The sequence below is a fragment of the Mugil cephalus genome, chromosome 10, assembly GCF_022458985.1.
Source record: "Mugil cephalus isolate CIBA_MC_2020 chromosome 10, CIBA_Mcephalus_1.1, whole genome shotgun sequence".
Classification (NCBI taxonomy): domain Eukaryota; kingdom Metazoa; phylum Chordata; class Actinopteri; order Mugiliformes; family Mugilidae; genus Mugil; species Mugil cephalus.
This window is the reverse complement of record NC_061779.1, coordinates 10,474,784-10,496,650: the sequence shown is the minus strand read 5'-3', so window position 1 is coordinate 10,496,650 and position 21,867 is coordinate 10,474,784. Positions and strand designations below refer to the sequence as shown.

Genomic DNA, 21,867 nt, shown 5'->3' with positions numbered 1-21,867 from the left:
GCGCGTGTTACTGTGTCCATTGTTGCCTTGTCTGGGCTCTGGCAGAGCTAGCGCAGAAAAGGGCACAGCTGTCCGGGCATTTCCTATAATGGACTTTTTAGTTAAAAGACAAGGAAATAATAAGCACATCTACGTGTGGGAAAAGACCTCTTTGTGTTTGGTGGGAAGTTAGGACCAGGGACAGTTGGGGGTTAGAGTTGACAGAAAACAGCGCTGCTCTTTTCACATAGCTTGACACATAATGGGGCCTATTTTTCTCTCCACATCTCTCCCTAGTGGCCATGATTTGCTCATTACATTGATGGAAGGCGACCGAGGAAGAGAAACGGGGGAGAATGACCAGTCGGGAGAAAAATAGTAATTTAGTGGGGAGAAATAACAATTTTTCTCATTTAGTTTGAAAAGTGTGTGGATGTAGCCCACGTGTTTTACAAATTTGCCAAGACATCCCGAAAACTTGAGGAGTTGTTTGCGAGACACCATCGCTCAGCTGACAGACCTTCTGTGTAAACGAGCACCAGACAGTTTGGGGGAACGGGAACTAATACGCGGTTCAACATGAGACAAATTCGGTGAATGGATGTTTACGTGACTGCAGGTCCCCTGGCATCGACATGACTGCTCTCCAATCAGGAAAATCTACATTTAATTAACACAGAACAAACGAGCATTGTTATTTTGATTAAAGATCCTGGTTTTGCTCCCCCACTTTAGTCTAGTGCTCCTGAATCCGGCTTAGGGTTTAATTTCGTTTGGTTTACTGGGAGTGGATCAACATCCATCTGGGTTTTATACTTACATGCAGGTCTCTCGGTAGGCCTGTACACCAGCGCAATCCTGCCATATATTTACAATGCACTCTATGTATAGCATTGACCTCTATGTAGCCCTTTTTGCTATGGTAATAGGATTATTTTCTTTCTTTTTTATTCTTTTTTAAACTTAAAATGTACACTCACAGTTGCTGTAGCTTAAGTTGTTGCCCATATTGTCTAACTCACCAGAACAGAAGGGATGAATGGAACCGGTCCAAAACCAAAATAACCCTGCAGCGCCTCAGGGAACGTTATAATGCAAGATTTGGAATGAACTAATATAGTCCCAAGACTAGACGATCCAATAAAATGAATATTTGGAGAGCTGGACACGGAAGATATTGTGGTGTCAGGCTGTCAGCAGAGTGAGGGGGATGTTATTTGTAGAAGCTGTGATGTTTGTGGTGTGTCTCTGCTCTCTGTTAAAGCTCCATCAGTCAGGATGAGCTAACAACAAATGCGGCCGAGTTATACGGGGTCGCGCGAGGCCTCGAGACGGCATCACTCAGCCGCGTGTCACTGTGCGATAGGGAGCATGTTAACCTGTGGTCGGAGGGAGGGATTATAATTAATCACCTCGTCGGAATATATTTGATTATTAACAAAACCGGAGGAGAAAAAAAAGGGGGGGGATGGGGGGGCGAGACGAGGGAAACAAGACATTGAGCGGGAGCGACGGGGGAGATGGATGAGGGGGGGATTTGAGTAGTGGGGTAAGGGGTTTGTTTTGGCAGGGAGCTTTGACGAATAGGTCTGCTCTAAAGTCTACCCCCTTTGACTATTTATCTACCAAATCATGTCTCCGGATGAAGGATGGAAGAGGTGGACAGTGGGAAGCGGCTAACGGCGAATTGGCTGGTAGAGGCTGTCGAACAGTGCTATGAAATTTCAATTAAAAATTAGCATACCAAATGTTCAATATATTGCATAACGCACGGTGGAAATATGACAGTGAATTGCCCTCTTTACCCCGAATACAATCACAAAGATGCCCACATTCTTCATGACATTTTGAAATATCATGCCGCAATTTTGGTCGGTCTATTCAAATGTGCACCTCGCTGACATTTCGCTCCCGTCGAGGAGGATATACCAGCGCTGCTTCGGAATTCATTCATTGTCCATTTCTTCTATTGACACTTTTCCTTAAGCTGTTATGTGACTTGTGCTGTCTGAGCATCTTTCCTTTGGCTTACATAGTCGTGCCTGGAAGGTTTGATCTCTTCCCCCGTTTCCTTGTCACAGCCTGCATTCAGCCCTAAGCCCTTTTGTGTTCACCATTCTGAACTAAGCCTGTTATCCTGTGCGACTCCCTTACGCAAGATCGCTGCCGTCCCTCTTGCTCCCTTGCCCTCCTCGTTCTCTGCCTGCCTCTTTATTTTTCACTAGGACGGATCACTTGGACTGAGAGATGCACCGATCAACCACAACCCTAAAAACCACTGACGGGAGGAGTAAATAACACTGACCATCTTGTGACAATTCAATGTTCTGCTCGGAAAAGTTTGGACCTGGCATTCGTGTGGATGCTACTTAGACATATACCACCCACCCAGACCAAAACAGGCACCCCCACCCCATAGTAATGATGATTTAAGCTCAGGAACAACTCATAAGTTGAGAAAAGGTTTTTACCTGGCCTCCAGATTCCCTAGATCCCAAACTAATCAATTAGGTGGGATGCACTGGACCAAGCCTGATCCACAGAAGCCCCTCCCCTCAACCCATGGCAACCAAAGGCCCTCCCACTAACAACATCCTGTTACCAGACACCACAGGACACCCTCAAAAGGCCCGTGTCCATTCTCTGATGAGTCACAACCTACACGATGTTAGGAAGGTGGTCATAATGTTATTCTTGATTGGTGGTGGTTCTTGTTCTTGGCACAACACACGCACAGACTCACAAACACAGACCCACAGCCCTCACCACCCCTGTCTTTTCTCCACTTTTCCCAAACACAAGTACTGGCCCAGCCATATTCCCACTCATCCCTCCCACTGCCCACACCTGCTACATGCTCATACGCACGCACATTACTCACTGATGTTGTTTGGATGCATCATGGCAGAGGGAGGGAAAAAAACAGCCCCTTGTGGTGCAAGGTGTCAGTTCAGTGGTGCATTGCAAGCTCCTGTATGTCCTCCCTAAACTGCAGTCTCTAGTCCCCCAGGGTCTGCTCCTCACATTCATAACAGCCTGCTCCATGCCAGGTGGCTGTCTCCACAAGTCCTCTTTCCCATAAATCAGACTGTCTTTGAGTTGATCAATAACAAGTCAATTAGCAGGCGTGGAGAGATGAGGGTCTCGGGGGGTCACTGCTTGTTTGTCAGGCAGACATCTGCAGCTCTGTCCCTGTCTGCCACGGGGCTAGGTGTGGCGTTTGCCTCGGAAACACACGGCTACTTGGCTATCATAAATCTAAATATCAGCTATAAATAAGCTTGGAACATCTTGCTACAATCCATCATTTGCTTGTTCTTGGATATGTAATGAATCAAGCATTGTGTACTTCAGATCTCTCAGCCGCGACTGATGGATTTGGAAAAAAGCTTGGAAAACAGCACTTTTTTGTGTTTAGCCACTAACTTGTCCCTTTGTTTGTTCCCCTGCAACGCCTGCGAGGAGGTGTACTTGTCAAAAACAATGAACAAAAGAAACAAAAACTGCAACTGTCTAAGGTCACACTTGTCCATATGAACCAAATATAAGCCGCAGAGCCTGCCAGTGTTCATCCTGCTCCCCTGTTAAGCCGACAAGAGGGGGAGAGACCCAACTGTTGTTCGGTGCCCACTGACTGTGTATCTAATGACTTGGCTGGTGAATCCAAATGCAACAGCAACAGGCTCCTGCGGTGAATACACCAGATTAATCCCCTGGATAATTACAAACAAGAATGATCTTGGGCAAATACTCCCCATACCTGCTGAGAAATCACATCAAATGATGCAGTCTAATTAAAAGCCATTCAGGAAGGAGACAGAGAGAAAGCCTTTGAAGAGATGGATGAAAAACGCAGCTCACGCTGTAAAAAAAAAAAAAAAGAGATAAACTGCAGATAAAAACTACAAGGGCAGGGCGAAAGCAACGGACACACAAAACATGCAGCTATTATCTTCAAAACCAATAAATAGATGCCCAAATAAATTGTGCTTTGCTATGCAGCCTCTTTGTAAGTCACTCGTGTTGCTTTAAAATCTAATTAATTAAAGCAGTAGCTGCCAAGTGAACACTCACATTCCCACAGCAAACGCACTACTAATTGGTTTCCGGCCGAATATGACTCACTTGTGTCGGTGCATTTGTCATTGTGATTCACAGCAGCCACCGCCTGAATTGCTGATGCATCAGCGACAAACGCTGAAAGATGACACACTAATTAAAATGACAGCAATAACAATAAAAGTCAGTACGATAGCTACAATTCTTAATTTTTCATTATTAATGTATTTCTTCCCCTATGTAGTTTGAATGTGGTCTGCTGTGCCTCTTTGCTTTTCACAAGTTTAACAGTATTTCTCCTTCTGTCACAGTGAGGCCACCTGGACGAGGCGAGCCTGCACATGAGTATGAGAAAAGGGGAGATAAAGTTGACACATGTTGTGTGTTTCTAGCTGAGGGTCGGTGTGGTAGATAGTTGTTTGTTTTCTGTTGGATTTTGTACATGCACATGTGTTCAACTGTGCTTTGGGGTTGACCTTGTTTTTTTTTTTTCTTTCCTCAGCTGCCTGTATCAGGTGGCAGGAGATGACTGTTGGGATCCCTTCAAAGGGGGGGTATAAATACAAGACACAATGTGGCAGACGGGAGCAATCCCACAGTATGGAGCCACAACTCTAGGTGACAAAAGCTCCAAGCTGCAACAGAGTCAAGCTTACACAGCGTATGTAGTTTTTTTGTATTTTTTTAAGGGGCCTGGCTCCGGGTCTTTCCTTGCGCTCCCATGCGGAGAGAGGGCCCCCAAGGGAGCTGACGCCAGCTGAGACTGAAAAACAAGGTAAGAGCCCAGCTGACACACATGCACACAGGCTCAGCTGTTTATCTCAAAGGAGAGTTCAGCATGTGATGCACACAGAGAGCCAGGGAGTGGAGTTGGACTGACTCACATATCTCAGGGTGAAAATGCAGGGAGAGCAGTGAAAGATGGACATGCGGAATATTCTACAGAGTGTTCGCTATAGGTTCACAATGGTAAGACTCAAAATTGCAATTGTTTCAAAGATTGTTTGACCGCTCTATTGTCAGAACTGGTAATGGAACTTGGATAGTGCAGGAGGAGATGAAGTATAGGTCAGTCAGTGCAGCAGCGTCATTGATCTTACCTGTGCTCTACCATAAGAGTACTTGGCTCTTGAATTACGACTTCTGAGTTGAACAATTTTTCTGTTTGGAATGATTCTTTATGATGCTTATTCAATATGATGCTTTCTTGTTTTCTTTTTTCCTGCCATTTGGTCAATATCTGAGTATTATGAAATACGTTTGCGATGTGTCTCCAAATCTTTTCTTTGCATTTAAAATGCCAGTCGGGGGCTCCCAGAGCTCCAATTCTCTCTCCAGCCAAGAAAATGACTAATATAAATGATTGACAGCCTCGCAGGGATGAGTTTGCCCATTTAGCAAACTTGCTGTGTCAAAGGAAAAATTCACAATAGCTCCCTGAGTGATGGGTTTGGAGATGAGAGAAATGAAGATTTTGGTGTGTATCGATCCCCCCAGTGCTTGTCTCATGCATTTTACACAAGATCTAAATGCCACTTATGGTATAATACAGCAGTCTAGGTCAGGGCTCACTACTCTCTGTTCAGTGGGATTTCAGGGTGCTTGGTATATAAATTCAACAGGAATCAAGTAAAGCTTTTAGATTGTGTCATGGGCTCAACATTGAGAAGGCATTAGGCTTTATTCCCCCATAGGATTTTAACCTTTAGATCTTTTCCCTGAATCTGTTATCTCATGGACAGCTGAAATTATGTTCTTACATTTGTAGTGCATCAAATTAATCTCTCCTCTGCCCTCCCTCTTCTCCTCCCTTCTCCTCTCCTCTCGTCTCCTCCTTTAGGGTCTAAGCTCTAAGTCCCATCATGGCGGCAGAAAGCCTGGAGACAGATGGTCCCAGATCCTCCATGCCGGCTGAGCTCCACCATCCCCACTCTAAGTACTCTCAGTGGAAGTTTAAACTGTTCAGGGTGAAGTCAATGGAGAAGGCCCCACTTCCGAGCGAGGCACTGCCTCAGAAAGGAGCCTTGTTGGAGATTTCTCCTCCTGCAGCCCCAAATATAGAGCTAGATCATGGTGTAGATCCCGGGAGTGTTATGAAATTGTGCCTAGGGGGAAAAAGTAAGGAAAATATGGAGGGCCCTGGCAGGAGAGTAGATATGAAGCTGCAGGAAATGGACACCCACATGAACCAGCTCAGGTAATTCTATATTATAGTCTATATTCACAACACTATCTTATTTGCACTTATTTGAACCTGACAATGTTGTTTTTCTTCTGCGAAGGTGCTTGTGTCGCGTCTGTGGAATGGTCCTGAGGAAGGTTAAAGGACCTGTGCACGATGTTCACGGCGATCTGGATGAGGTGAGCAAATGCGCCCTGCGCAAAATGGGCTGCAAATTCACGAGCTGGTCAGAGGTCATCCTTAAGGTCTTCAAAGTGGACGTGACGGAGGACATAGAATCTGTCCACCCGCTCTCCTTCTGCCATCGCTGCTGGCTGGCTGCCATACGAGGAGGAGGCTTCTGCAGCTTCACCAGAACAAGGATCCCTGAGTGGAAGCCCCACTCTTCCCACTGCCACCTTTGCTTCCCCAAGAAACCTTCATTCCAGAAGGCTGGCAGGAAACGGAGGAAGGTCATTCCTAGAGCCCAGAGCCTGGCAAAAAGGCCCAGATGGGACCACGGTGATTGCATTTCTGTTGGTGAGAGGAGAGTTCTGAGACCATTCGGAGACCGTCATGGCCCTGCCCTCAGGGCCTGGAGGAAGCTCAGCGTCCAGAGAGAGCAGTGGGTGAGGAAGATCACACATTGCCAGAAAGACCACCTGAGTTCTAAGCTGATCTCTGAGAAGCTCCCCGTGGACTTCATCATTTCTTTCACCTGTCTGGTGTGTGACCACCTGCTCTCTGATCCAGTTCAGTCCCCCTGTGGCCACCTCTTCTGCCGCGGCTGTATCATAAAATTTACCCATGTTCTGGGACCTCACTGCCCCGCCTGCAACTTGACCTGTGTGCCTGATGATCTCACCCCGCCTGCCAAAACCTTTTTATCAGCCCTCTATTCCCTGCCTCTGCTCTGCCCCACTGACGGCTGTGGGGAGCAGGTAAGGCTAGACTCCTTCAAGGCTCACTGTCTGAGCCATGAGCTGGGGGAAAATGCAAGCCTGCATTCATCTGATCTCGACAGCTACCTGCTCACCAACAAAGGCGGAAGACCCCGCCAGCACTTGCTTTCGCTGACTCGTCGCGCCCAGAAGCATCGCCTGAGAGAGCTGAAGACCCAGGTGAAGGTGTTTGCAGACAAAGAGGAGGGTGGTGACCTGAAGTCTGTGTGTTTGACGCTGTTCCTGCTGGCACTCCGGTCTGGGAACGAACATCGGCAAGCAGATGAGCTAGAGGCCATGATGCAAGGTAAGAAGCCATAAGACATAAATTCATGGCGCCAAAAGAATTATGTTAGTGTTCATGTTAACATTTCCAACTACCACCAAGGAGGACAGTCATCACCTAAATAACAATGAGTTCAAAAGTACACTATTGTGGAGAGAGAAGAAAGTTTTCTGTGTTTTTGATTGAAAAGCATTTCATTATTGTCCATCTCTGTCTATTGAACCGCCACTGTCACACGCCCAACCCCTCCCCAATGCTCTCCCACTCTCACTCGTCTTGTCTGTCAGCCTCTCATTCTCAGACTCCCTTTAATGCACAATAACAACTCTTGTGAAGGGGCTGTTAGAATCAAAACAACATCAGCAGCTCTTGTATCTGCAAATTACACAGACAGCACCATCGTCCTCTCTGGGGAATAGAAGCCAGCTGGTGTCTGTTTTCATCTGCAGCCAATACATCACTTTTGCCAGCTTCACTGATTCACCCTCTGTCCTCTTATAACATTTGGAAATTAGGAAATATTGGATTTTGTAATCATGGGCTTGTGGGCTTTTGACAGTGATACATTCGCATTTGGTTGTTAAACGTGTGATTCTCTGTCTCATAGTAGAAATTACTCCAAATGCGGGATATCAAATGAGGAAATGTTCCACCCTGCAGTTCCTTTTAAAGCACTAGACGTGGGCTTGTTACGTTTTGGTGTTAAATTATGCTCTTAATCTACCAGCCCTGTCCTTTTCCTTTCTCTTTGTGCATTTAAGTCTCTCTGAAAATTTCTCTCCTGTTATTTCTTCTCTCTGCAGGCAGAGGCTTTGGGTTGAATCCCGCTGTGTGCTTGGCCATCCGGGTCAACACTTTCCTGAGCTGCAGCCAGTATCACAAAATGTACCGGACCGTCAAAGCCACAAGTGGCCGCCAGATCTTTCAGCCCTTGCACGCCCTCCGAGCCGCAGAGAAGGAGCTTCTCCCTGGTTTTCACCAGTTTGAATGGCAGCCAGCTCTCAAGAATGTGTCTACATCTTACAATGTAGGCATTATTAATGGGCTCTCTGGATGGGCTTCCTCGGTGGATGACTCCCCAGCCAACACCATCACTCGGCGCTTTCGCTATGATGTGGCACTGGTGTCGGCATTAAAGGATCTGGAGGAGGACATCATGGACGGGCTGAGAGAGAGTGGGATGGAAGACTGTGCTTGCACCTCAGGCTTTAGTGTGATGATCAAGGAGTGTTGTGATGGCATGGGAGATGTCAGCGAGAAGCACGGCGGAGGACCGGCTGTTCCCGAGAAGGCAGTACGCTTCTCTTTCACCGTTATGTCTGTCTCCATCCTGGCAGAGGAAGAAGAGGAGGAGGTTACCATTTTCACCGAGCCAAAGCCAAACTCAGAGCTGTCCTGTAAGCCCCTTTGCCTGATGTTTGTGGATGAGTCAGACCACGAGATGCTCACAGCTGTCATGGCCCCCATAGTTGCAGAGCGTAATGCAATGAAAGAGAGCAGGCTCATCCTCTCCATCGGCGGCCTACCTCGCTCTTTTCGGTTCCATTTCAGGGGGACGGGATACGACGAGAAGATGGTGCGTGAGCTAGAGGGCCTGGAGGCCTCAGGGTCCACATATGTCTGCACACTGTGCGACTCCACTCGAGCGGAGGCTTCCGAAAACTTGGTGCTGCACTCCATCACCCGCAGTCACGAAGAGAACTTAGAACGCTACGAAATATGGAGAACCAACCCCTTTTCTGAGTCTCCAGATGAGCTGCGAGACAGGGTCAAGGGGGTGTCCGCCAAACCCTTCATGGAGACCCAGCCAACCCTAGATGCATTGCACTGCGACATCGGCAATGCTACTGAATTCTACAAAATCTTTCAAGACGAGATCGGGGAAGTGTACAAAAAGGTCAACCCCAGCCGGGAGGAACGGCGCAGCTGGAGGGCAGCCCTAGATAAACAGCTGAGGAAGAAGATGAAGCTCAAACCAGTAATGAGGATGAATGGAAACTATGCCCGCAAGCTAATGACCCTGGAGGCTGTGGAGGTAGTGTGTGAGCTTGTGCCCTCAGAGGAGAGAAGGGAAGCCCTGAGGGAGCTTATAAGGCTCTATCTCCAAATGAAACCTGTGTGGCGCGCCACTTATCCAGCCAAGGAGTGCCCTGACCAGCTGTGCCGCTACAGTTTTAACTCCCAGCGGTTTGCTGACCTTCTCTCCTCCGCCTTTAAATATAGGTACAATGGAAAGATAACCAATTACCTGCACAAGACCCTGGCCCATGTACCTGAGATCATAGAGAGAGATGGATCCATTGGAGCCTGGGCCAGTGAAGGGAACGAGTCGGCAAACAAACTGTTCAGGCGTTTCCGGAAGATGAATGCACGTCAGTCAAAGGCCTTTGAGCTGGAGGACGTGTTGAAGCACCACTGGCTCTACACCTCCAAGTACTTACAGAAGTTTATGGAAGCCCACAAAGACTCGGTCAAAGCTCTTCAGGCTACCATTGATCCCGTAGAGATCCATGATGATGAGGATATATCTCTGGACATAGCAGAGTTTTGATTTTTCCTCAATAACATTTGATTTATTGGAGTTGTATAATCTGCCTCTATGTTTATGCAGTATATTCGTACTCTCTGCATATTGATAAGAATAATAGGGAAATGGCCAGATAGACAGCCTCTTTTTGTTATTATTGTTATGATTGATGTATGTTTGTGAATTTCATTTATTGTTGGAAATTTCTGTGAATGACCACTATTTTCCCAATCAAAATAATTTGTTATTTTGATTGTGTTTTACTTGTTTTGATCATTTACATGCTGTCAATATGGCACAGCGGAGGAACACACAAGTCATGTAACGCACAGGTTCCCTTTTCCTCACTCGTTTTCCTTGTTCCCTTTTTTCTTTTTAATCCTCGCCCTCTGTGAAATATGGTGCATTTTATTGTATTGCAAGGATGTGTCACATTTATGAATTTATATAGCGCAGATATTTATGGAAACAGATGAAAGCACTGTAAGTCATGGAGCAAAATTGTGTTAAAAAGACCACATTTGTGGCCACTGTATTAATATATCATTTTAGCTGGAGCCAAATGCAATCACAGAGACCCAAATGTTCTTTGTTTCATAAGTGCCCTCTGAAAAAGATTACTTTAGTGCTTTATCTGGATCCCCGAGGGGCAGAATAGATGCCAGGTCACTTTGAACCAATTTTTATCTCTTTTAGTTTTTGCACAGTGGAGGATAGATGATACTTATTTGAATTCTGCTCATAAAATAAAGCATATACTGACCTTTTTGTTGATATCATAAAAATACAGTATGGTCCATTACAGAGCCTAATACCCCGTGGACTCTCTAGAAGGTGGGGATTTTTCTTAAGTTCGGCATATAACCTGGCTCTTTCTCTCAGCTGATATTTCTTTACTGCCACTGTTGACAGAGGAGAGGGATGAGCGGTGGCCAGAAAGACCTGATGTAAACTGATTTGTTGGCAAGTTTATTTGTTTGATTGATTGATTATATTGTCCTTTTCTGCCCTCGCTGTTTTGAATTGTGACAGGCAATTTTGTTTTCCTATTTGATTGAATGCTTGATTTTATTCCACTGTCCTAAGTTTAAGCACGTGGCAGCTATGAAATATTCACATTTCGCCGGATAGTTGTGACAGTCCCACAATAACACCATGTTTTAGAGTGCATCATATTGCAACCTGTGTCAATTTTTTTTTTTTTTGCCATAATGAATTGCATTTCCAAAGTAATGGATGATGGATGATTCCTAAAGTGCCACTTGTTCACATTTCACAGTGTTTTTCCTCATTTTGTGGTTCCATATTTACACTAAGTATCAGGGTGAACAGTTTAGAGGAGTTGCGGAAGGCTTTCATTTCACATACAAGTACAATATTACACTAAAGTTCCTTTTTCCACAGTTTGTTTGTTTTATGTAGACATATCTGCTGTATTTTAACCGTGCCAGATGTCCTTTTAATGGAGAAGTTTGTACTTTTTGTCTCTGTGTCCACAAAAGAAAAAATAATAAAGACAAAATGTGACTTGATCTTCTACTCTGCTTTTTGTTTTCCTATTTTTTCTTTACTGTAGATGTGGAATACAGAATAAAAACAAAGTTTTTGAATAGACACACCGTAAAATGACATAAAATGTTGTTTAGAGTTCCGTATAATTTTTTTTCAACCCTCATGCCCTGATAAGGACAAAAATGTCCTTTTCAACTTAGTGGTAGTTATGATTTTTATTATCATATTTGGCAGAGGTTTGTATATATATATTTTTTTTACTTTATCAAATTTTGATATTTCAAACTCATATCCCATAATGTTAATATAAATTGATACCATTAAAGGACAAAAGTATCTTCAAGAGTATCTCCAAAAACACACTAAAAATAGCATATGTTATTATTTCTTTCTTTCTACTTTTTTTTTTTTTTACATGAATCGTTTAATCCACTTCAGTACTAATTATAAATACCAAAAGTTTGATTGATTTCTGACTTTTAACCCTTTATATTCCAGTGTTTGTGACGGCATCAAATATTTTCCAAATAAAACTTGAAAAAATCTAAATGCAAAGTGGTATTTTCTTGGGGAGGTTATAGGAGCCTTGGACAAGTCAATGATTAGAAGCAACACTGATTTTGACAGATTTTTATTATTATTTTTTGTAGTGTCTGCTTTACAAATTGTTACGTTGTTACCATTAAGGGACAAAAGAGAGACAGAATTTGATTCAGAAACGGAGTTTTATTAAGAAATTGTCAGTTTAATAATCACATTCAGCTCCACTTTGTGCACAGTCTGCAGCACTTAACAATTTTTACAGTGAATAAAAACTTAAACTGTAAACAATGATAAAAAAAAGTATATTTTTTTGTCCTAGAGTGTAAAACATCAGTGAACACAGTCTATAGACAATAACAGATGAAATTCTTCACTTTCGCATATTGTGTTTTTTACCCAGTGAATATAAACCAAAAGATACAAATCATGCATATCAGTGATCGTGTACACAAGATAGTGACAACTAGAGTCAATCAAAAAGCCTTCTGAAAAAGCTTTTCTTGGCAGGAGACATCTTGATGACCAGAGGTGTCTTTCTGTCCTTTACTTTCAATGGGGTGCGCTTCAGGGGCAGGGTCTCTCGAGGTGGGGTCATCTCCTGGTAGGGCAGGCCACCGTGTTCCAAGCAGAAGTATCTTTTGTTGCCCTGAGAGAGTCTGACCAGCAGGGTCTCAGACAGCTCCATGCACTGCGCATGCACCCAGTGCCCACCTTCTCCTCTGGAGCAGAAAATCATAGCAGGCCGGTGGAGCTCAGTGGAGTAGTACGGCTCCCATGTGTTGGGATCGACCTGACAGGATAGACAGCATTTGATCCAGTAACCTGTTTGCGATTCGTCTTCCTCGTCCTCTTCATTGTAGGTGCCCTCTTCTCCGTCACTGCTGTCCAGCTCGTGTGGCTCACGACCAAAGTAGAGCTCCTCTGAGTCTTCAAGAGGAGTGGAGTCATCGAAGTCTGTTGACTCCTGGCTGCAGGTCTGGGTTCCTTCTTCCTCTGTGCATTTTTCATCCGACTGGAAGCTCAAATAATAGAAGTAATGCAATTCCGGTTGGGAAGGCCTTCCTTCGGTCGGCACACCTAGTAGGACGCTTCCCTCCCCAGCACTGCCACCAAACCAAGTGCGACTGTGGATGACGTCTTGGGTCCAATTGGGTGGTTCTAGGGGCTCAAAGTGGATCCCTTTCTCATCCAGAATGACCGTGTTGCACTGCATCCTCTTCTGCGAGTCTGACTGATACCCCCCTAAGATGATGTATCTGTGAGCGGGTCCCGTACGGGTGACAATGGCGCTAGAGATGGACAAGCCAGTGTCCAGGATCTCACAGGAAAGCAAGGGGCTGCCCTGCAATAGCTCGACGCGCAGGCGAAACAGACGAGGTGGACGTGAGTCGGAGGCCAGTGAGTGACCTCCAATGAAGTAGACGGAGTCTTCTCTGGCAATGGCGACATGGAAGGACTGGCCATCGCTGAGCTCGGGTAAAGTGTGAGCAGACGAGCACCCAAACTCCAGGTCAAACAAGAACACCTGAGGAGGACAGTCAACCACGCTGTTCCAGCTCTCTGTGGTGCGCTCCCCCGCAGGCATGTAGGACCTACCCCCAAACAACACACAAGCTGTCTTCCCACGACTTTGAACCATGCTCATGGTGTGGCCGTATCGGGCCCCTGGCACCTCTGCCACCAGCTCTTTCTCTTTGCAGCGCAAAGTCAATTTGCGATTGCAGCCACGACTGTCCACAGTCAGCAGGTACAAGCTTGATGAGATCTCATTATTTGGCGTGCGGCCACCGTGGATGAGGTAACTCTCTGGAAGCCCGTCGTAGGGGTCGAGACGGCAAACAGCTGGGCAACGTAGCGGGGGGAGGTAGCACGACTCATTGGAGAAGGAGATGGGCCTCAGTTTCAACTCGTCACGTTTAAGCCGCACCACAAACACTCCAGTCGGACACGAGCGCTTCGGCCAGCCTTTCTGGCCAAACAGGAGAACTTCACCGTCCAGCTGCAGCAGGGAGCAGCCGGGCTGTAGAAGGCTCGCACAGTTCACTGGAGTTAATGGTTTCAGGGTCATTTTACAGCAGGTGCCTGGATCAAAACAATAATGAAACACACAAACACACCACATCAGTCAGCTGTTGTTTGTTTTCATTCAGGGGTTTTAAATTTTTACTTCCTGTTTATGACAGTGCCTCGTGGAAGGTCGCATTGCACGTGACCATGATATGCACTACAGACCCCAAACTGAAGCATACAGTTATCCATCCACTCGACAAATCATTATTTCTTTTAACACTTAAATACTGCATGACATAATACAAGAATGCTAACACTAACACAAGTAACAAGCGGTCAAGCCACAATAGGTTAATTTACAGTATTATTACTGTTACTAATATTATTTGCTGCTTCTGTGGTTAATTTTGATGCTCAAAACAAAGTAGAAATGTATTTTCTGACTCCTAAATCAGTCAGAATCAAAATCAGCATATTCATTTCATCCTCATATTTAAACTTTTTATCTTTGAACCTTAAACAACCTTCACAACTATAAACCAAAGCACAAGAGAGGAACGAGGAAAGGCTTTCAGGAGAGGACTCCCTATATATAGACTTTGCAACCACACAAACTTGGAGTAATGAGAGCAGACAATTACAAGACCTTGAGAGCGGCTAAGTCGCCCTCTAATAAATGATTAATAATCATAATTATTAGTTTCCTTACCTTACAACCAGTGGCAGGGTGAAGTGCTTGAGCTCACTTTAGCTTAAGACGACGCTAAAGGGCTCTTTATGTAAGTGAACTCTGACAAAGGCAGAACGTGGTTGACTTTGTGAAGCTTCGTTGACTCGCAAACACTTCCAGATCTTGAGGTTAACAGCCTGTGACTGCCGCTCGCTGACAGGTGTGCTGCATGAATGCTTTCAGCGAGTCACTGCGACGATATCAGAGGATATCAGAATTATTATAACCCCACGAGAAATTCATAAATGTATGCACACAGTTTGTGTTTTATTTCTTGCACTTATGATACTTAGACAGACTTTATTGATCCACAAGGGAAATTGCTTGGTCACAGTAGCTCAGTTGCACATAAAAAAAAACCAACAACATAAGTACCGTAACGGCTGTAAGTAAAAACTAAAAATAATAAAATTAAATAAAAAAATAAATAAAGTTAAAATCTAGTAAAATAAAATTGTATAAGCAAATGAAGGGGAAATCGAGACAGAAGTAAATATATTAAGTACATACAGTTTAGTATCACGTCTAAGGACTAAATCATGTTATGTATTGTTCTTCCAAAGGTGGCTTTAAATAAGAGGTACAGTAGAGAGACAGATTATTAAAACTAGGACAGGAAACATGACCTACATTGTGGAGGAAGTGCACGTTAGCAAAATGATAGTCCACTCAGCATCAGTAGAAAAACCATCCATTCATTCTTTTACTGCCTCAAAAGGACACACCTCCGGTGGGAGTTTTTTTTTTTTTTAAGAGGAGGCTGGAAGTAAACACAACATATAGTTACACAAATCACAAATACACATGAGGCAAGACTTAACAAAATTTGAGGAAAACGTTTTGGGGGTTTTTAATTAGTATATTACATCAAGTACATGAAAACAGCCCTTTATTTTCATTTAGACCAACCAGGGGTTTATTACGGTCCCTCCAGCATTAACCGTAACCGTACTCTCATAATTAAAGAACTTAATGAAATAATTTCTTCCTAACGCCAAACCACTTGGTTTAGATTGTGAGATGATTACCTTAACGTACATGATTGTAATACTAATGTATTCTCAATGCATGATTAGCAGAGCTGATCAAGCTTCTTTTTCTGCAGCCAAAAAAATAAATAATTAAAATTTAAAATGATGACAATGGCAACGACTTCAAATATGAAAACAAAGTGTTGCTCAATTGAAAATCAATTCCTTTTCCTTCCTATCAACTTTGCCTTTTGCTATGCACAGGATTTGCTGTAGATTTACATAATTAACGCTTCATTTTGCATCTTATTCGTCTTTGCTTTTGTGTTTAGTTTTTGCATCAAAAAGGAACAAATTCTAATTAATTACCGAGACGAGATGGCTTGCAAAAAAAAAAAAAAAAAAAAAAAAAAAAAAAAAAAAAAGCCATATTAGGCTATAAGTCTCAGTCTGCCTTACATACAGTCACACACACAGAGATCCGGATCCTCGCTAATAACTTGTGAGCTCAAGATAATTAATTTCAGCGAAATCCTCGACACTTAAATTCACGACTGAGTGACATGGCAGGAGCATGAGCGATTAATTCACAAAGTACACTGAAGCTAATGCATTATCCTGCTATGACAGCGCGTCATGAGGGGAATATTAAGGAAAGGCGAACGAAAATATCACTTTTCTACAATGATGGATACGTTAGAGCAGCTGGTTCACTCTGAAATTCCTTTGTACAAGCCTCAGCTTTAAAGATTTGACCTACTCTGGGTGAAAGCAGGCCCCCTTATATATGAGTGACAAACACATGCCTAAGCACCTAGAGAAAAACGGCGCTGGAAGCAGATGTCTACCAGAACATTAGCATATTGTTTTTGTGCGCTAAGTGGCTGAGAGTAAAACTTGAGGAGTGTGCAAAAACAAAGGCAGAAACCACAAGTGCCTGGAAGACCGTTACAGCATGAAAACACAAAACAGCTGAGCACCTGTGTGTCTAAACTGATTCTTACAGGGCTGGTGGAAAGGAAAAGAATATGCTCCTGTAACCAGAAAGGATAAAATACAATCAATTGTCAGCAGAATATGCAAAATTTGTTTCTTCCATTTTCTTTTAAAAACTGTTCTATCTGTATAATTCAGCCTAGGTAAAATAAACCTTTTTCAGTCACCCGAAGGCATCCACACACAAGCCAGCGTTGATAAGCCTGCCTGCTCTGAAGCCACAGCTGGAATGTGTTGGGGTGGCACAGCAGTGTGTGGCAGACCCCAGGCCATGCAAGGATTTGTACATAATTGATAGAACAAAGTAATTAGAATCTACGGCAGCACCTGTTTCTGTCCCTTGTAATGTATCGCTACCAGACTGTTGCTACCCTGAAGTGCGCTCTTGATGGATGACGCGGTGGCAGCTCTGATGTTCTGACGATCGCTGTGCAGTGGTGTTTATCACTATTTAATGTTGGGGTAATTGCTCCCCTTGTGGTGATCGGTACGGAGTGACGGTGGTGCTTAGACCTCGCTCGGATTAAGAATGCCGCAGTATGGCGGTTATCATTTTGTGATGTATGGTGTGTAATAAATTCTCCACAAAACACGCCTGTGTGCGTAAGCGCATGTGGTAATTTGCATTAACAAATAAATTCATTCTGTAGAAAATCCAATCCACCTATTGTATGTAAGACAATTTGTACTTAGGATAGGGTTAAAGGTACTCATGGTTTAGCTTAAAGCTGCAGAAATCAGTAAGTTTTTATTAATAATTTAAAAATTACCGCTCATAATGTGAAAGAAGATGCTTCCAGTTTACAAACCCACCAATAATGACATTCTAATTCGGAAAAGGCACGAGATGTGACGGCAACCAGACACAATTTGCGAATCAGGTTAAGGTCAGAGCTCGTTGAAGTGAAGCACCGACTAAGACGGCCCCTTCTTGTGAATAACGTCTCCTCTCCTCCACCATTCGCACAGCTCTCCTCCTATATATCTGCCCGTCTCCTCCACTTCATCCCGGCAGTCCTCCCTCACTGCAATGAGTCTTGATTTTCTTTAAGCAAATGGCTAGACTGTTTCGGCGCACGAGGAGTTTACTTCAGATGTGTACACTGAAGCATGAACGAGACCCGAGGCAGTGCCAGCTATTGATTTTACCATGATTCTGATTAGAGGGCTCCCCGCTGTGGTCGATGCCATACATCAGCGAACGGCCCGGTATAACGGATGGCCCCAGATAGTATCCCATATTTGTTTTTCAATTAATCAAGCTGCTGATTATTTTTTTAATTTTTTTTAGGATTCAAGGGTAGATTAGAGAGATTTGTCAGCATACATGTGAAATAGTTCAGCGTGAGAGATCATCTACTGTCCAAACACATCGGACGCAGCATGTCAATAACACCACTTGATCATCAGGATTAAATTTTATGGGCCGCTAGACACTGTACACGGTGTGACATGAGTAGGATGAAGGATATTCCTCTCACGCCGCTTTTGCTGTGTGTCTTATTATCTTATGTTGTAATGAATGATGGTGCTGCTGCTTTGACAGGTAACAGCTGTGGGAGTGAATGATACAGCGCTTAAGGCGAGGCTGGAGGTCTTGATTCTGCACACCGGGTACTATTTTCGTTACACCCGTACCGCATATATTGTGTTGGAAACACACTCCAGTCGCGCCGTGTCACTTTAAACACAGTAAATGCACAAAGTGAGTGCACAAACACAATAAATATAACTTTGAATTAACGATGGCTCAAACGCGCACCGCCTTCCCGGAGAACGGCCGATATATTTACGGCGCTTTAGCTTCTTCCACCTCATTGTTTTAGTTTAATCAGCCGCAGCTTTAATGCTTCTGTTCAGTCTGATTCATCTCATTAGCCCTGTTTTCCCAAGCGAACACAGCGGAGAATGCATTGGCACTCACGTATGGCCTAGGAAGCAAGTGGAGACCAAAGCAGAGCTAGAAGAAAATGATTATGGCACCTATACCGCCAAAATAATAATAATAATAAATTTAATTATTTTAATCAAACCTGATGTAATTAAAGACTAAATGCACAATTAAGGATACTCCTTTCAACCTCATCTCTACTATGTGTTACGTGATAAATTGTTAGCCTATGCTAAACCTAATGTGATTAGATTTCAGACTTTATTTGTCCCAGAAGGGAAATGTGTTTCTGTATATGTTTTCAGCACAACTTGGACAAATTGGACAAGACAAGAAATTTCTCAGATCAACACTGGCTTATGACATTAGAAACAGTCATCGGGGTCTATTGTTTAGGGTGGCTGGGTATTCAGCTCTTTGCCAAGCGTGCCCGTCAAAATTTATAAAAGTCCGGTGTCTTGAACCAGATGGTAGAAGGATGAGGTAGTTGGTTGAGCGGGTGTGTGCTGTCCTGTTCTACTGAAACTGTAGATCACCTCATGGATCTATTTTTCATTTCCATGAGGTGCCACACAGCCACACATTAGCATGTTAGCATACGTGCATGTGAGTGTGAATGGTTGTCTGTCTCTCTGTGTTAGCCCTGCGACAGACCTGAGACCTGTCCAGGGTGAACCCTGCCTTACGTCCAATGACAGTTCCTCCCACCAGGTACTATTTTCATTAACATTTTTTGTCAGTGACGTGCAATTATAAAACCAAACTGTCACATGACCCTGTTTTTCCTTGTGTTTCCTGATGCTTTTATTTTGTAAAGTTTTTCCTTGGTGTTTCTTGTCTTGCATTACCTGTGTTTCCTGGACTTTGATTGTTTGATTCGCTTCTCCTTGTGTGCTCTGCCCTCATTCGTTCCACCTGTGTTTTGTTAACCCCTCTGTCCATGTGGGTATATGTAGCTCCGCCTTTCCCGGTGCTCTGAGCCAAGTTTTCTGCTAAATGTAGACTGTGGTGTCATCCATCTTGCCCTGTGTAGTTTTAAAGTTCCTGTCATGGTTTTGGTCCTCACGTGTTTTTGGATACTCCGCCTTTCCTTCTCAAAGTCTACTTGTGAGGAATTGGAAGTCAGACTTTATCCCCTGCCTCATCAGAATTCAAACCGACACGTTAAAGGAGGCGTTCTTTGAGAAGAGCGTGCTAATGGCGTTCTTGTTATTTGAAAATAAGGTTGTTTAATTGTGCATATGGATCTTCGTTAACAGCAATTTATCCTGTTTTTTTTCTGATTGTGCTGGAATTAGATAGGTAGAATTTTGCCATGCTGTATTGATATGAGGCTTTGAGACGACCACAATGCTATTTCACGGAGAATGGTTCCTTTAATCGAGGCTCTGACAGTAAATTACATTCACAGATTTTTTTTTTCTCTTAACAATTTGCACTAAAGAGAATGGAAAACTCGATAAAAGTCAAATACTTCTTAAGCCATGAAACGGTACCCTAGTAAACCATTGAAAGGCATTTATATAACAACCCTTAATTCTCATAGATACTATTAAATACATATTATGAATGCGATAAAGCAAGTCATTTGGTTTAAACAGTCTTTATTACCATTTTTATGCATAATCAACATGCATATTGTGTAAGTGTCCTGCTGTTAGTGTCGGGGGTGCAGCTCTATCCATTTCTCATTCTTGCTATGGGTTCCATGACATAGACTTGATCAGTTAAAAGCTTGGCATAATTCATTGCTCTCGAGGCTAAGTGAAGGTGTTTAACTCCTGTGTGCTCTGTGTAATGAAGACCTGCGCGGCCGTCAGCACGTGTGTGTGTGTGTGATTTGATTCTGGTGGTTTGACACAGCAAAGTGGTCTGCAAAGATTGTGGAGTGGTGGGGGTCGTCCCTGTAATCTCTGCCAAACGGCACGGATGTGATTTGGCTGTTGACTCCCTGTTTCCACTCGGAGATGCTGACATAATCAGACGGCTTACTGTGAACTCCCACCTTGATTAGCATGCGTAATTATGGATATGCTGCCGTAAGCGTAAAAATCAGAGTGAAGGGAGGCGTTCTGGAAAGTGGCTGTGCCTCTTTGACACACCGAGTGGCCTGTAATTGCCTCCACTACACGATCAATGACTGCTCAGCGTTCGGCACTTGGATGAATCAGCTTGTCTGGATTACCTGTGAAGATTTAGGCCAATTTTAGACACATGATTTATTTCAGTAACACATCCTTACCCTTCCTATTGTTTACTTTTTTTGTAAGCAAAAGTTTCTGACTACTCACAACAAGTAGTAACCAATGCATCGGACCTGACATTAATATTCAGCTTTGTAGAAGTTTGCATGTAAACCGATCAGGCATAAAATTGTGACCACCTTCCTAATACTGTGTCGGTCTCCCTCATGCCTCCAAAACAGCCTTCGTAATGTGTACATCGATACTTCCGATACCAGGTCTTTATGCTCTAAGACCGATCCTCAGATCAAAGTATCGATACTCTTGATACTTCAGTCATGAAGTAATGTAGGAACACAGTGGAAAGTAAGCAAACTATTGAGTTGTGGTAACACAACAAACCTTGTGAAACCCCTACGGTTCATGATCAGGTGGACAGAAGAAGAGAGCACAGTGTAAGAATTAAGTTTTCATTTTATTGTAGTTTTTTATAGTTAAACAATGATTTATTCCAATGGTCTTTTGTATGATGGTGTCCTGCGTAGTTGTTCTGTTGTTGTATTAGCTCAGCTATCTATTAAATGAGGCCACTACCTCTATATGCTATATGCTATGATTTGAAATACACTGCTTTTTTAGGTTAACCAGATGGATTAGGGTGTATATACTGATATTGGTATTGCTGATACCAGTCAGAATTTTGCTCAGTTTTGTATAGGAAAGGAAATTGGTGTTCCAGTGCGTCCCACATACTTAATCAGTTTGGGATCTAGTGAGTTTGGAGGCCAGGTCAACACCTTGTGCTGTTTTTCATGTTTTTTTTTGTTTGTTTGTTTGTTTTTTTTGTGTCAGGCTGCATCCTGCTGGGAATCAAGGAGTGTCATTACTATGGGGTGGGGGTGCCTGGTTTGGTGTCCAAATGTCCAAAAATTTCCCGGCAGAACACTGTAGTGTCATAAGATGGTCAATGTTGTACCCATTATGCCAGTGGTTTTAATGTTGTGGCTTATCGGTGTCCAGTTGACACCTATAGGTTTACATATCACCCCATTAAAGCTTTGGTTCTTTTTCGTGGGCT

General features: G+C 43.7%; 2 protein-coding genes across 3 annotated transcripts; one reads left to right on the top strand and one right to left on the bottom strand.

The window, feature by feature from the left end:
• Positions 1 to 4,626: 4,626 nt before the first annotated feature.
• On the top strand, positions 4,627 to 11,485 carry rag1 (recombination activating 1). 2 transcript variants are annotated; one of them, XM_047595340.1, is made up of 4 exons: positions 4,627 to 4,813; positions 5,879 to 6,235; positions 6,321 to 7,447; positions 8,230 to 11,485. In XM_047595340.1, the coding sequence occupies exons 2-4, from the start codon at positions 5,901 to 5,903 to the stop codon at positions 9,975 to 9,977; spliced, it is 3,210 nt and encodes a 1,069-aa protein (XP_047451296.1). In that variant the 5' UTR covers positions 4,627 to 4,813; positions 5,879 to 5,900; the 3' UTR covers positions 9,978 to 11,485. The 2 variants fall into 2 exon arrangements, with proteins under 2 accessions (XP_047451296.1, XP_047451297.1); XM_047595341.1 differs by lacking the exon at positions 4,627 to 4,813 and adding an exon at positions 4,872 to 5,007.
• Positions 11,486 to 12,184: 699 nt separating this feature from the next.
• Positions 12,185 to 14,841, bottom strand: rag2 (recombination activating gene 2). Its single transcript, XM_047596775.1, has 2 exons — positions 14,728 to 14,841; positions 12,185 to 14,090 (listed from the first exon to the last, which is right to left on the bottom strand). Exon 2 carries the CDS (start codon positions 14,074 to 14,076, stop codon positions 12,478 to 12,480), a length of 1,599 nt encoding a protein of 532 aa, XP_047452731.1. The 5' UTR covers positions 14,077 to 14,090; positions 14,728 to 14,841; the 3' UTR covers positions 12,185 to 12,477.
• Positions 14,842 to 21,867: the final 7,026 nt, after the last annotated feature.

Excerpts from the sequence above, each read along its gene's own strand:
- rag1 (XM_047595340.1), top strand. The coding sequence starts at position 5,901 with ATGGCGGCAGAAAGCCTGGAGACAGATGGTCCCAGATCCTCCATGCCG. Across the intron at positions 6,236-6,320 it reads ACCCACATGAACCAGCTCAG|GTGCTTGTGTCGCGTCTGTG; the intron begins GTAATTCTATAT and ends TCTTCTGCGAAG. Across the intron at positions 7,448-8,229 it reads GCTAGAGGCCATGATGCAAG|GCAGAGGCTTTGGGTTGAAT; the intron begins GTAAGAAGCCAT and ends TTCTCTCTGCAG.
- rag2 (XM_047596775.1), bottom strand. The coding sequence starts at position 14,076 with ATGACCCTGAAACCATTAACTCCAGTGAACTGTGCGAGCCTTCTACAG.